Source organism: Macaca nemestrina, chromosome 1, assembly GCF_043159975.1.
Source record: "Macaca nemestrina isolate mMacNem1 chromosome 1, mMacNem.hap1, whole genome shotgun sequence".
Classification (NCBI taxonomy): Eukaryota; Metazoa; Chordata; class Mammalia; order Primates; family Cercopithecidae; genus Macaca; species Macaca nemestrina.
In genome coordinates, this window is record NC_092125.1 from 37,591,069 (window position 1) to 37,607,261 (window position 16,193).

At 39.5% G+C, this 16,193-nt stretch overlaps 2 protein-coding genes across 3 annotated transcripts in view; both read right to left on the minus strand.

Moving 5' to 3' along the window:
• LOC112422930 (torsin-1A-interacting protein 2) overlaps positions 1-16,193 on the minus strand; it is a 39,516-nt gene that overhangs the window by 22,198 nt on the left and 1,125 nt on the right. Inside the window, exon 1 of one of the 2 annotated variants that reach the window (XM_071076424.1) lies at positions 4,398-4,537. The exons of the other annotated variant lie outside the window; for it this stretch is intronic. The gene's annotated coding sequence lies outside the window, so the exon portion shown is untranslated. Of the gene's footprint in view, positions 1-4,397; positions 4,538-16,193 lie in introns of those variants that run through there. 2 annotated transcript variants of the gene reach the window in all.
• On the minus strand, positions 1,708-4,404 carry LOC105484515 (torsin-1A-interacting protein 2). Its single transcript, XM_024793671.2, has one exon. The coding sequence runs from the start codon at positions 4,136-4,138 to the stop codon at positions 3,743-3,745; it is 396 nt and encodes a 131-aa protein (XP_024649439.1). The 5' UTR covers positions 4,139-4,404; the 3' UTR covers positions 1,708-3,742.

Genomic DNA, 16,193 nt, shown 5'->3' on the forward strand with positions numbered 1-16,193 from the left:
GTCAGAATTAGAATACAAACCCAGCTGGCTGCGAGGCCATTATTTTGCCTCTATAAAAAGCAATTTTCAAGCTGTGTCCCCAAAATTCCATGGAGACTCAGGGTTGCCAGGGAGACTGGAGAGATGAAAGGGCTACAGCTCATCTCACTTTTACAGACAGCTATGACATGTGGACTGCAACATATTCTTTGGATGCCATGGACTCATTTCTGCCTTCTTGTTTGCCTGGGCTTCCTTCACCTGTGACTCAGAGACGAATCTTACCTCACTCACTCACATCCCCCAACAGCTACCTCTTTGGTGGATATATTTTCTTTCCAGTCTGCCCTTGCATGTTTCCATTAACCCTTCCACTACCAGGTCTGCCATAAAATAACAGGAACTAGTTATAATGGTCATTTTAGAAATGCTACCATAACATATAAGCAATATTACCAACTCTTCCACGCTATAAAAATAGAGACGAGTGTAGCTCACACTATTTAAAACACTGGATAACCCTCCAGATCATTTGTCATTACAATTCATTTTACCAACACAGCATTTGTGTTTTAATAAAATTCATTATTCATATCAACTATAGAGTATTTTAGAATAACCTGCAATATTTTAAGCCATATGAAGACATACTAGAAAGACCTAAGGTGAAAAGCTTTATTCAAAGGCTTCCTCAATTTTCTCCTTTGCTCAATTTTATGAGCTCTACTACATGATGTTGATTTCTGACAGCTTACCATATAACAGGTATGTGATAATGTTTGAAGGCAAAGTAACCCTCTTAATATTAAAATTAATATTTTTTATTCATTTTTCTGGCCCATATATTCACATAGTTTATAATGACACCAAACAAAACTGTTTGTGAAGAGGACAGAAACATTCCTGATTAATTAATGAGAAAAATGTGGCTCAATTATGACCTAAATTATCAAGAGTAATCTTCAGTCTGACATGAAACCTCTTTTTACATTACCAGTATTACCAAATAAATGGTACTATCTTGCAGTATTATGAGTACTCTGCTCCCACCCTTTTAAGCCAGATAAGTAAACACTATGGACGTATTACTACAGCATTTCTCAAAGTATGGTCCAGAGAGCACCTGCGTCAGAATCTCCAAAGGTACTATTTATATCTTTTTGTTGTTTTTTTTGAAAAAGACAGGGGTCTCACTATCTTGCTCAGGCTGGTCTTGAACTCCTGGGCTCAAGTGATCCTGCTGCCTCAACCTCTGAAGTAGCCGTGGTAACAGGTACACGCCACTGCACTCAGCATGAGGTGTTTTTTATAATATGCAGACTCCTGGGCCCTACAAGCAACCTGAGGAATCAAAATTTCTAAAGCAGACCAAGAAATCTCCATTTTTAAACAAGCTCTCACAGATACTGTTTAGGTATTGATTTGAGAAATCGATGGTATAAATCCTTTTAATCTGATCTTACTATTTAATGGAGAGATTGACTAAAACAAAAACAAAGACCTTTTCTCTATTTTGCTGATATTTAAATTTTCATATTTGTAGAATGTTTCTTTGTATATGTCCTTACAACATAAGCATTCTCTAATAATTAAAAAATTTAGGGGCAATAATACTGATCATAATACTATTCTTAAAAGCACTTAAAGTAAATTTTCACTTTTTAGGAAGAACTGTAGGATAGTGAAATTCTTCATTAAAGAGTTAGTGATAAACTAACTAGTCTTCAGTCAATTTAGCAGTTCACGTAGTTTATTCAGCAATATAACAGGAGAGAACCTCCATTGTAAGAGACATAAGGCAGATACAGGGTACATCTCTGGGGTACATTCTTCATACAGACTAACAAATAACTTCAGGTTTCACAACACATAGCAAGTATGATTTGCTGCACACCAATAGCCATTCATTCCTCACGGTTTCCTTGCTAAAAGAGCCCTGGTCGGGCACAGTGGCTACACCTGTAATTCCAGCACTGTCGGAAACCAGGGCAGGCAGATCATCTGAGGTCAGGAGTTCAAGACCAGCCTGGCCAACATGGTGAAACCCCGTCTGTACTAAAAACACAAAAATTAGCCAGGTGTGGTGGCGGGCACCTGTAATCCCCGCTACTCGGGAGGCTGAGGCAGGAGAATCGCTTGAACCTAGGAGGCAAAGGTTGCAGTAAGCCGAGATCATGCCACTGCATTCCATCCTGGGCGAGACAGCGAGACTCTGTCAAAAAAACAAAAAAAAAAAGAGCCCTGATTTTTTCAATGGAGGCAATGTGCCCTACCCAGGCAATGATAACCCTATTCCCCTTTGCCAAGCTTTCCCAGGCTCCCTTGTAAACTGATACTTTATAATGAGATATAAGAAGAAATCTGCTAGAGATTTTTTGGAAAGACTTGATTTCCAAATAAAAGACAGACTTGAAAGACTTTTGCTCTCTACTTCCAGCCTTTCCTAGGGATTAAAATGTCTGTTACAACAAGAAGTCATATTGTACTCATTGGAAAAAAAAAATCCTAACGATAAAAAGCAAACATGGATCCTAGGCCGGGTGGGGTGGCTCACGCCTGTAATCCCAGCACCTTGGGAGACCGAGGTAGGAGGACGGCTTGAGCCTAGGAGTTGGAAACCAGCCTGGGCCATATAGCAAGACTCGGTCACTACTTTTAGAAAAGCAATAAAAAAAAAAAAGAGGATCCCAAGGGGGAAGGACAGAAAGAAGCTGGGACCTTGATAATATTACTGAGGTGGTACAAAAGCACTAGATACCTAGATACCTGGCATGTTAAGTATAATTTAAAAATTGTTCCGTGGCCTTTGAGATGTTTTCAACAGCTTTTTCTAAGTGGCTTAACCCCAACTCTGGGTCCATGATTTTAATGAACAATAGAAGTCCAGAATGTGGCCAATGTTCAGCAGACCTTGGTTCTAAGAAAGATGCTTCCCCTAGACTGTTCATAATATATATGAAGTCAGGCTTGATAATTTCTTTTGTCATACATCTCCTAGATAGGTACTTTTCCATTTCCAGGGGAGGACATTGTAAATTCAGTCACCACAAAGACAAGACAGTCTTTTGTTTATGTAAAGCCACGTAAGTATAGACAGGTGGCATTTCTGCATGTTTCTGCATCACCTATGTAGGTGTTTCCTAATAGAACGTGATTTATCTGAGTGATCAGTTATCAATAATGTCACAGCCACACTGAGGATGGGCCAGACAGGGCCAATGATGAATAAATGGCTATATATGGATAAATGTTATCTATATATATATCACCGCTGACCAATGAGTAAGAGGTGAGTTTACAACAGCATAATTTCTTATTAAAATTCACTGGACTAATCTAGGATCCAGCTATAATGAGGCTGCTTTCCTACAAAAGTTATCATTAGAAATACCATTAAGAAGCACACAGTATGGGACTTCCCCTCTAGGACTACTTCGTCATATGTCACTCATTAGGCTGCAGAAATTTTTTTAGGAGTGGTAAGTTAGTTCCAAAACAGTTTATAGGAAATATGAATTATTATATATGTGTGTGTGTGTGTGTGTGTGTGTGTATCTCAGTCTAGATGAACAGTCTGGCTAGAATACTAACTAAATTCATAGTGAATAAAATATGTATAGGCCACAGAAGCAGATCCAACAATTTAAGCAGTTCCCAAACTAGTGACAATCTGGGTCAGACTTAGAAATTAATTATTTTTCCATCTTCCTTGGGCTACCTACACAAAAGCCTCTAGAGTTGACAATTTTGACTATTATAGAAGCTATTTGTTTTGACCCAGTTTTTTGTTTAAGGTTTTATCTGTTCTGGTCAAGATTAACTGTAATGCAGGGTTAAAACCAGCTACTCGAGAGTCATGTATTCTTTTTCTAACCAGTGGAGGACCCAGAAGAAATGGGTGGCAAGCCTTCTCAAAGGTCCATCTGGTGAGATTCTGGGGAGCCCACTCAAGTGGGAAAGACCAAGGAAGAACAAGGCTTCTATTAGCAGGATTATCGGGATAACACTCAGGGCAATAATCAGCTCTGTTAATACGGTCTAAGAATACCTGGTAACATTCATTTTCAACAAGTTCAGTTTGGTACAACCAGTGGCCTAGTTCTAAACTAGGGAACCACTGTTGTCCACAATCAGGGCAATGTGAATTATCTGAAAACATTTGGACCTAGAAAGACAACACAGACAGCAATGTAACAGCAAGAGGCAACAATGACAAAGAGAGACACCCAAACACCAGTCCTATTACAGGTTTGGATTACCAATTTCTTAGTTCAACCAATATTATTTGGAGAGCCAAATAAACTTGGCTTGCACCTCAGTGCAATTCTTCAAGATTTCGTTGTCTATTTTTCACTCAATTGCAACTCAGTCTCTGAACTCAGGGACCGATCCAGTTTCTAATGTTATCAGTCACTTACTAGCAGTACAGATCTCAGGATAGCTCCTTCAAATCCCAGCTTCTCAAGAAGAGATAGGGCTCTAGTCTAAATTAGTTATATTTTTCGTATGCGTTATCAGCTGCTGGTGGTGTCATACAGAGGCACTTGGCTTACTCTTTGTTGGTAAGGTTACTGTGTCTGGTTGGTGAAACAGAGGAGCTGACAGGTCCAATGGGTCTTTTGTTGGCGCTGGCACTCTTGCTGTTGTAATACACGTACCCAAGTCTTAAGGCCTTGGCACCTTATAGTAATGTAGAGGGGTCAGAAAAACCTGGCAGAGTCCTCTTGAGTGTGGATCCAATGAAGTCTGTCTTGGGAGGACATTAATCAGGACCCAGTTGCCGTGAAGGAGCTGATGCTCAGTTGGCTGGAGAGTCTGGGAATGCGTCACATACCTGTAAATGATAAAACTTCAGACGACTCACAGGTTTTGCAGTTGTTCACATTATTATTAGAAACATGCATTTGGAAATTATTCAGGTTAGTTAAGGCAGATAAGAAATGTCTCATGGGTTTTCCCATGACTATTTAACATGGGTTCAAACCAACTGATATGTTGGCACCAGGAAGAATTCTGGATCATTTATACTAGGACTAGCTTAATTTTTTAGGACTGTATTTCTTCTTTACTCCATGTGTACCTTGGGAATAATAAGGTCTGTATAATCATATCTAACCTGGTAAAACTTAGCAATCTCTTACTTTTACATCTCTTCTGTGAAATGGGTGCCACTTATGGTATCTCCATAATGTATGGGATAACATTAACAATGACAGCCTTTCGAAAATAGGTTTCAATCCATCCAAAAAAAAAAAGAAAAAAGTGTACACAGTTTTTAGATAATATTTTTAAAAGCTAACCATAGGAAGCTGGATGAAATCCTTTTGAAGGCTTAAAAAAAAAAAAGTCAAAAATCAAGAGGGACAGGTCTCATTGCTCACCATCTAGTTGGTTTTTTGTTGTTGTTGTTGTTGTTAGGTTTTTTTTTTTTCTTTTTGAGACAGAGTTTCATTCTTGTTGCCCAGGTTGGAGTGCAATGGCAAAATCTTGGCTCACTGCAACCTCCACCTCCTGGGTTCAAGCGATTCTCCTGCTTCAGCCTCCCGAGTAGCCGGAATTACAGGCATGCGCCACCACACCCAGCTAATTTTGTATTTTTAGTAGAGACAGGGTTTCTCCATGTTGGTCAGGCTGGTCTCGAATTTCCAACCTCAGGTGATCCGCCCACCTTGGCCTCCCAAAGTGCTGGGACTACAGGAGTGAGCCACCATGCCCAGCTGCTCACCATCTAGTTTTATTGGTTTATACACAGTGTCAGTCTGAGAAGGCAAGTAAGGCATAGCCTTGAGCAATAGTCCTGAGCTATTCTTGGAAAATGCATAGAGTAAATCAGTTGGAATTTGCAGATGTTATCATCATCTTTGCACTCCTTCATGACACCGAATGTAGCATGTAAATAAGGTAGGACAGTACGATGTATGGAGCAACTAGAAGGCCACCTAGAGAGTGTCACAGATTATCAGGGTACTATATATACCATGCCTTTCTCCAATGTTCTTTTTGTAAATTCTGAGACTTGATCCTGTGAGAGTAGTAAGATACACTGGGGAGCGCATGAGTTAAAATATAAACATTTGGCCTGAAAAACAGAAGGAATTACAGCCTTAGTTGTGGTAAGCCAAAGCACTTTCCTTACAGAAGTAATAGCTGTGATTCTCAGATTTTAAAATGGTAAATTTAAAAGGCAAATGAAGAGCCTCTGATAGTGCTCCAACAACATGGGGCCCATATTTTGATGGGAGCCCCAGAACGGGTGAAATAGAGTCAATGTAGATATATTGATGTGTTTTCTGAGGTTAGGTAGCAATGTACGGGTGAAGGCTACTAATTCAGTTCCTCAGGCAGAGCAGACAAAAGGTTGGGTTTCCAACTCAATGACTACATACTTGGTGATGATAGCACAGGGCATAATAGATTTCTGTGAGGGTCTGTTGACAAGAGCTACCAGAGTAAAAGCTTCGGTTACTAAATTAAATTTTGGGTCTCTAGTCATGGTACAGAGAGATGACAAATAAAACTCCCACACTGGTGGAGCCCAATAAACACATACGATAAAATATAAAAAGTCTGACATTTAATTGATCAGATTTTGGATTTTTAGAGTGAAATCAAGTAAATCCAACAAGATACCACTGTAGTATCAGCAAGATACTATTTCATATCTACCACACTACAAAAACTAACAAGTTTGACAAAGGGGGTTCCACATACTATAGGAAAAACCACTCCTCCCAGAGGACTCCACTAGGAGTCAAGAGAAAGCCCTAAAGCTCCAAGTGCTCAGAATAATTCCATCCATTCACCAACCTTCAGTTTTCCAACTTCAGTAATCAAACAAGCACTAGAATTCCAAGTATTCCTGTATCAAGAGAACTCCACTGTTCCATATGTTCCAGACAAGTCTTCCCTCCTCTCCTGGTCCTTTAAACCTCTGTAGGTAAGAGCCAATAGGGGGTCCCAGAACTCCAAATGCTCAGAATAATACCACCCAGTACCAGCTTCCTCACTCATTCTTTAGCCTTAGAGCTACTGGATGAGTAGAAGTGAAGAGAGGGGCCTGGGAAAATGCTCCTGGCAAGATTCCTAACCCCCATCCCCACCCCAACACTCACAGCTTCACTACCATTATCTGCTTGAAAGCATCAGGATCAATCTCACACCTACATCTCTGTTCATGTCAATCACCACCTGAAACACAGGACTTCTTGGTTATATCCCATCCCCTTAGCCTCAAATCCCCCTACATATGGCTCTATCAGTAATGCAATAACAAGTACTACGCTTGCTTTATTTTTTTTCACATAAAACAGGTACCATTTTGCTACAGTATTTATTTTGGCTATTTTTCTCCACTAAAATATAAACTCCCTGAGAGCAGGGCATTTTACCTTTTTATCTACTGCTATAGTGTCCTATAAATATTTCTGGAATGAATAAATGACAAAAATAAAATGTAACTTGAATTCTTATATTCTAATGACAGGACTACAAATCTGTACAATCACTTTTGGAATTGGCATTACCTAGTAAAGCTGAAGATGTGCATTTCCTATAACTCAGCAATTCCACTCTTAGGCACATACCCTAGAGAAATTGTACCTGTACATTTAAAAACATGAATAAAAATATTCATGGTAGCACTGTGTAATAGCAAAATAACAGCCACAATGGCCACAAACAGGAGAATGAATAAATTGAGGTACTGCTATACAATAGGATACTGTCATCATAGATGAAACTCAAGAATGTTGAGCTTAAAAAAAATGTAAGTAGCACAAGCAAAAAAATAAACACATGCACACATTCTTATATAAACTTTCCACTTACATAAAGTTTCAAAAGGATATAAAATTAATGTATCATTTAGGGAGAAATATGCAATAAAGCTTTTTTCTTTTTTTGATATGGAGTTTTGCTCTTGTTGCTCAGGCTGGAGTGCAATGGCGCAATCTTCGCTCACCGCAACCTCTGCCTCCTGAATTCAAGCGATTCTCTTGCCTCAGCCTCCTGAGTAGCTAGGATTACAGGCATCCATCATCATGCCCGGCTAATTTTGTATTTTTAGTAGAGACGGGGTTTCTCCGTGTTGGTCAGGCTGGTCTCGAACTCCCAACCTCAGGTGATCTGCCCGCCTCAGACTCCTAAAGTGCTGGGATTATAGGCATGAGCCACCATGCCTGGCCCAATTGTGTATTTTTAGTAGAGACGGGGTTTCTCCATGTTGGTCAGGCTGGTCTCGAACTCCCGACCTCAGGTGATCCACCCGCCTCAGCCTCCCACAGTGCTGGGATTACAGGCGTAAGCCACCGCGCCCGGCTGCAATAAAGCTTTAAAAACAAAAAAGAAGTCCAAACTCGAGGATAATTATTACCTCTGATGGGAGAGGGAAGAGTGGGAGATGAAGGGCATTCAAAGAATTTCAAAGATAATTGTAATTTTGTTTTAACTGGGTGAAAGTACAAGAATACCCACTGTATCATAAATCCTAATAGCTTACAGCATCTCTATTCAATATTTTATAATGTTTAAAAAGAGAGAGAGGTTAATAAGCAAAACGAAACTTCCACACTGTGGACAAGAAGACCAGCAGCAGTTAATCTGCTCAGAGGCAAAGCAGGCAACTTACATTGGGATGAAGAAGAGCGAAATAGAAGGATACGGATCTTTGGTTTCCTCACAAAATTTTAAGCCATCTCTTCATAGAAATGAGGTAAAAAGAAGCCTACCTAATGATTGTACAAAAGAGGGTTTATCTTAGCATACTCTCTGAAGGCATGAATTTGTGTGTAGGGAAGTTGCTATTTCACATGACGCCTTTATACAAATTAGAAAAAGGCACAGTTCCTCCAACAATATACAACTCAGAAAACTTTATTCGGCAGGATAAACAGTATACAGTAACCCTCTGTCTATTAGATAATAACAATTAGTAGCTAACACTTATGGAGTGCTATTTTCTGTTCTAAACACTTTATTCATATTAACTCATTTAATCTGCTCACAAATCCAAAGGATACTCTTCCACCATGAATAAATATTGGTGGTGGGAGAAATCACCTCTCATAATTTTTCACTTCCACACCAAAAACTACAGGATAAACTTCCAGGAGTCCTGAATCCTCTGGAATTACATATAAAAATCTTTATGGCTGGGCGCAGTGGCTTATGCCTGTAATCCCAGCACTTTGGGAGGCCGAGGCGGGTGGATCACGAGATCAGGAGATGGAGGCCATCCTGGCTAACATACGGTGAAACCCTACCTCTACTAAAAATACAAAAAAATTAGCCAGCTCTGGTGGCGGGTGCCTGTAGTCCCAGTTATTCTGGAGGCTGAGTCAGGAGAATGGCGTGAACCCGGGAGGTGGAGCTTGTGGTGAGCCGAGATCACACCACTGCACTCCAGCCTGGGCGACAGAGCAAGACTCCATCTCAAAAAAAAAAAAAAAAAAAGAAAGAAATCTTTAATACATAGGTGCATTTTTTCCCAAAAAGATGGTACATCCTTTTAAACTCCCAGAGGAATCTGAAATGATTCAGGACCATTAGGCACTATGGTTCCTAACCATTTTGCTATCAAAGGTAACTTTTTTCCAACCCCACCCCTCCTCCCCCATTTTGGAAAGATGTCCAAACAATCTGCAGTCTTGTAATAATTTCGTTTTCTAATTTTTAGTAATCAGATAAGTAGATCTGCCAAACAGAATTTCTAATAAAACAAAAAACTAATGCTACCAGTCTTGGTTTAAAAACTTCCAACTTTTTTTTTTTTTTTTTTTGAGACGGACTCTTGCTCTGTGCCCGGGCTGGAGTGTGGTGGCCGGATCTCAGCTCACTGCAAGCTCCGCCTTCCGGGTTTACGCCATTCTCCTGCCTCAGCCTCCCGAGTAGCTGGGACTACAGGCGCCCACCACCACGCCCGGCTAGTTTTTTTTTTGTATTTTTTTAGTAGAGATGGGGTTTCACCATGCTAGCCAGGATGGTCTTGATCTCCTGACCTCGTGATCCGCCCGTCTCGGCCTCCCAAAGTGCTAGGATTACAGGCTTGAGCCACCGCGCCCGGCCCCAACATTTTAAATTAGACAAAATACGTTACATCCCTATAACAGAGTTAGAAAGATCTGGATATCCTAAAACTGGCTTCCTTTCTCAACTCCATTAGCTTAAGTCCTGATTTAAGCAGGACTTAAGCAGCTGATTTAAGGTAAGTATATGACTATCATTAGGTTTTTAGAAATGCTGAAAATACCTTGAGGACTACCATTAGTCTATGATTATTAAACATAATTGTTATTTGAGGAGCACACCATGTGCTAGGCCCAATGCCAAGTACTATGGATACAGAAAGAACAATCATTCAGGACTTCTAGATGTCTAGGGAATCCAGATTGGAACCACTGATTTAGGTGAAGGCTAAGGGCCCTTAGAGGGATAAAAAAAGATCCCCTGTAGAGATCACTGGAAATTTAGGGAGGCCCACAGCAGAAGCTGGGATGCCTGTATTTTCAAACCTCCTTCACTAAAAACAGTGGGCAAAAGAACAAAATTTGAGGAGCTTCTCTGCTGCACAAATGCTATACAAAAGAAAATACAAATCAGGGGTTTTATGTATGTGAACTAAAATAAGTTTAAGATCCTTCCTGAAACTTTATTAAAAGAAAATTTAGAAAAGAAAACAGTACTTTCACACTGAAACAGAAAATGTAGTTCTGTTTAATCCACTCAAATTTACATCAACCAACCATGGCAACTTTTTAATCAACTTCTCTAAATAGTCTACCTTGTTCTTTGCTATTTCCTGAATGTATGTTAGTAAGTTCAAATCCGCCTTCAATAGATAAAAATTCCCTTATTCTTTTTTGTCGTAGCGTAATAATTAAGTTTCAGACTGAGTCAGGATTGGAATGACCTTTCCAGGCAATTTATCCCTTAGACTTTAGCCTCAACCAATTCCTCATATGATATATAAAATCAAGATAGGCACATAGAAAAAGTAAAAATGCTTTAAACTCTCTTGAATTCCCATTTTAAATATTTTCTTCTAGGGGGTACTACAGTCAAGGCTAATCAATAATCATAACTTTGTTTGTATGAGATAGTTTCTCCAATAAGTTTCATACACAAAGTGAAATCTTAAGAGTTTCCTATTTCACAACTACCTTCTGAATTTAGATAATGAGAGATTAAGGAGTATGAGAAAAGGAATCATTCTTCTTTTTGAATTCATATAATCTAAAATAATTTTGTGTTGAAAATAAAATGCTCCTGGAAAAAAGTCAACTTGTTTTGTGAGAAACTACTTGGAATTTGGCAATCTTGAGATCACTGAGAGAAGGCATATGGATCACAATCTTCAGTACTATGTAGTACACACACTGTTCCCTCTTTAGAACAGATAAGCCAAATGAAAAATATGATCCAAGGTTAGAAAATAGCTGCAGAATGTTCTCCTCTCTCTTGCCCCAGGAATTGACAAGCAAAACAGGTGTGTATGCATTGCTAGCATACTTTTTGAGGGGGGATGGCCATAAAGGAGAACAACTGGTTTAGAAATTTACTGGTACATTTCTATCTATGTTGCTCTAATGCTCCAAAAGTCCATAGTCCAAATTCTGTCTACAATTTCACTTCAAAACACCAGCAGCCAAACCTTTAAGGCTAATACACAACTTTCAACAGTCAGATCTGGTGCCAAGCTTAGGTATTTCTATAACCTGTGCTAGCTAATTATTGTTTGTCTAAAACTAAATTTCTAAGTCTTGCCCACCCCTCTGTACCATACCCACTGTCATAGCATCCCAGCATTATTTTCACAAATGTTCGTTTCTCTGTATTTTCACTAACTGGTGACTTATTTTAGATTTTTGAAAGGGAGTTTGAAAAAGTACTAGCCTAGGAACAAAAAGCACTCTACTTCCCTAGGCAACTGTTTTTTACACAGGAACTGAATGCCTGGCGAAGTTGAAATTCTGTAGATATTCTGAGTACAGAAAGTCTTCCTTTCCTACTTACCCTTCTTCCTACTCCCTCCCAACTCCTTTGACTTGTCTCTCTAGTTTCAGTTGACCACGCAGAAGTATTAAGCTATGCACGAAGGATCTAAGAGTTTGCTAAGATTTCCGATAGTGGGTGGCACGACTGGCTGCCAGGTTTAGTTCAACTTCCCTAATCACTTTTAGTATCTACTTCAAGTCAACATATTTTTATTAAACTTTTTATTTTGAACTAATTTTAGACTTACAGAAAAGTTGCAAAAATAGCACAGAATTCCGTTATATCCTTCATCTAGCATCTTATATAATTATAGTTATCAAAAACAAGAAATCAACATTGATACAATTCAGTTAACTAAACCACAGGCTATGTTCAAATTTCATCATTTCTTTTAGTTGTTATTTTTCCTTAGTCTTCAGTCTGTGACAGTTCCTCAGTGTTTACCTGTCATTTGCGGCCCTTTCTTGTCTTTGTGACCTTCACACTTTTGAAGAATACTGGTCAGTTATTTTGGGTTTAGTGTTTTTTGTTTTTAATTTTTAAAAATAGAGATGTGGTCTTGCTACGTTGCCTAGGCTGGTCTCGAACTCCTGGGCTCAAGTGATCCTCTTGCCTTGGCTTCCCAAAGTGCTGGGATTACAGTCATGAGCCTCGGCACCTGGCCTGGCCAGTTATTTTGTAGAATGTTCCTCAGTTTAGATTTTTATATTTTATCATGATTGGAAAAATAAAAAGATTATGCATTTTTGGCAATAACAAACACCACAGAAATGCCACTGTGTCCTTCTCACGGCGTATCTTTGGGTTCATGATGTCCTTGTCTTATTACTGGTGATGTTAACCTTAATCACTTTTTTAACATAGTATCTCCACTGTCAGATTACTATTTTTTCTTTGTAGTTAATAATTATCCTGGGAGAGATACTTTGAAACTATGTAAATATTCTGATTGTCCTCTAACTGGATTTTGTCTGCAACTACTAACGGTACTGTTTCCCTAATGGTGGTTTTGTATTTCCTTCTTTCCTTCAATGTTTACTAACTGGAATCCTTCTGTTAGAAAGAGTTGTCCCTTCTCCCCTACTTATTTATTCAGCAATATCAGTATGAACTCATTTTATTTTATGGGTTAAAGTCCAATACTATCACTATTCATTTTACTGCTCAAATTGCTCCAACCTGGATAGCAGGAACTCCTTCAAGTTGGCTCCTTTTGACAAGGTCCCTAACTTTTTCTAGCATTTCCTTACTTTCAAGCACCACAGGATGTTTCAGGCTCATCTTGTATTTTCTCTGCCTCCGCACTGAAATCAGCCACTTCTCTAAAAAGTCCTAGTGCCTTTACAAACCAAGATCTGAATGCTCAGTGCTACTGGGGTATAACTATCAAGCCAACAATATGGACAACAAGTGTGTTTGTTTCCTTACTATATTCAACTCATTAGCTAGGAATCATTAGCATTACCTAGGAACTTGCTAAAAGAACAAATTCAGGCCCCAACCTAGACCCACTAGACCAGAATCTCTGAGAGCCTCTGGCAGGAGTTTATGTTTTAACAGATTTGCCAGATGACTCTGGTGTTCACTATAAAGTTTAAGGAGCATTGCTTTAAAGTTAGTTTTCCTTCATTATAAATCTTATATTTTTAATTTTAAAAAAGGAAAGCTTGCCGGGCGCAGTGGCTCACGCCTGTAATCCCAGCACTTTGGGAGGCCGAGACGGGCATATCACGAGGTCAGGAGATCGAGACCATCCTGGCTAATACGGTGAAACCCCATCTCTACTAAAAATACAAAAAAATTAGCCGGGCATGGTGGCAGGTGCCTGTAGACCCAGCTACTCGGGAGGCTGAGGCAGGAGAATGGCATGAACTTGGGAGGCAGAGCTTGCAGTGAGCCGAGATCATGCCACTGCACTCCAGCCTGGGTGACAGAGCGAGACTCCATCTCAAAAAAAAAAAAAAAAAGGAAAACTTAGACCTAATAATTTGCCTTGTATATAAATTATATTTTTACTACAACTAATAAAACTATAGGTGAATGGCCTCATCTGTTAAGGAACTAAACATTTCCCTTATCTTCTTTATTTTCCTACAACATTTGTTAAAAATCTAGTGATCAAAGTAGTTATAAAGGGGGGTAGGGGCGGGAGGCGCAGTGGCTCATGCCTTTAATCCCAGCCTTCTGGGAGCCAAGGTGAGAGAATTATGTCAGGCCAGGAGTTTGAGACCAGCCTGGTCAACACAGTGAGACCCTATCTTTACAAAAATACAAAACATAGCTGGGTATGGCAGTGTGTGCCTATCGTCTCAGTTACTTGGGAGACTGAGGTGGGAGGATCACTTGAGCTCAGGAGTTCAAGTTTGCAGTAAGCCATGATAGTGCCACTATACTCCAGCCTGGGAAACAGAGCAAGCCCTTGTCTCAAAAAGAAAAGAAAAGAAAAGAAAAAAATAGTTATATACAGTACTTTAAAAAATACCGTAGTCAGGTATGGTGGCTCATGCCTATAATCCCAGGAAGTTCAAGCAGGAGAAGACTGCTTGAGCCCAAGGGTTCAGAGACCAGCCTAGACAACATATCAAGATCTTGTCTATACAAAAAATACAAAAATTAGTCAGGTATGGTGGTCTGTGCCTGTAGTCTCAGCTACTTGGAAGGCTGAGGTGGGAGGATTACTTGAGACTGGGAGGTCAAGGATGCAGTGAGCTGTGATTGTGCCACTGCACTCCAGCCTGGATGAGAGAGAGAGATCTTGTTTCAAAAAAGAAACAAACAAAAAACTTTCATACAAAGAATGTTATAAGTCAGCCTCCAGGATCAACTCCTATCTACAAATATGACCTAACGTCCATAAAGCAAATCTACCAAACATAAAACCCAATATAGCACTATCCTCTAAGGTCAGACTGTCTAGGCCTGAATGACTGCTCCAGCTTCTGACTTGGTGTTTCTCTTTCTCTCTCTGCCCTTGGTTTTCTTTGTTTTTTGTTTTGTTTTTGAGACGGAGTCTCACTCTGTCCCCCAGGCTGGAGTGCAATGGCGTGATCTCAGCTCACAGTAACCTCCGCCTCCCAGGGTCAAACGATTCTCCTGCCTCGAGCCTCCCGAGAAGCTGGGATTACAGGTGCCCGCCACCATACCCAGCTAATTTCTTTGTATTTTTAGTAGAGATGGGGTCTCACCATGTTGGCCAGGCTGGTCTCAAACTCCTGACCTCAAGTGATCCATCCACCTTGGCCTCCCAAAGTGCTGGGACTATAGGCATGAGCCACTGTGCCCAGCCCCTGGCTAACTTTTTCCTTGGTTTTCTTAATTATAAAATGGAATAACAGTACTTAGATGAAAGAGGCAATGTGAAGATTAAATGAGATAATGAACAATACTGACAACCACAGGGGCAGAAAAGAAGTCCTCAAAAACTGTAAATTGTTATTATTTGAACTACTACAGGCAAAACCAAACAGCTTCATTTAATTAAAACAAAATCCCAGAAGACACTAATGTTTTAAAATTTGACTTTTTCCAAAAATGTCATTACATTTACATGATATATACTCATAGTCAAGGGCTGAAGGAAAATCTCCAAAAACCAAACAATTTGATTTGTTGAGGTAGTGGAATTATAGGTGAATTTTCTTCCCAGAAATTTTGATTACCAAAATTATGTGCACAGTTCATAACTGAGTCATGGCAAAAAAAAAAAAAAAAAAAAAAAATTCATGTGTCAGCTCCTTTAAATACTAGTAAAAAGGGAAACAGCCCACACAGTGACAAAATAGGAATTCAAACCCAGCTATGACTCCAAAGTCTATGCTCATTGGGACACCCTTCCCTATTCCCAAATGTTTGATTTCTGTGCAAAATTTATGATAATGTATGATCGCCCTACGAATTCCTTCTTGTGGGACACAGTTTAATCCAGTAGTTCATATGATGTAGAAATATTAATGAAATTTTAACACAATTAAAATTCTAAACGGTAAATAAAACAGCCAATTCTTCATTCTTCAAATTTTTTGGGAGGTTGTCAGATCTCCAAGTTTATGGGCCTTTGCAGTTAACTTAGTGAACAACCTCGAAGTGATAAAGCAGACAAGGCTTCTTGAAGCAAACTTTCCTTCAGGAAATTCAAGTGGCATTTCAAAGAAGTGTGGACTTTCCTGGAATAGAGTTTTGACTTCTGTGTTCCATGGAAATGAATGAAACACAGAAATGACTTC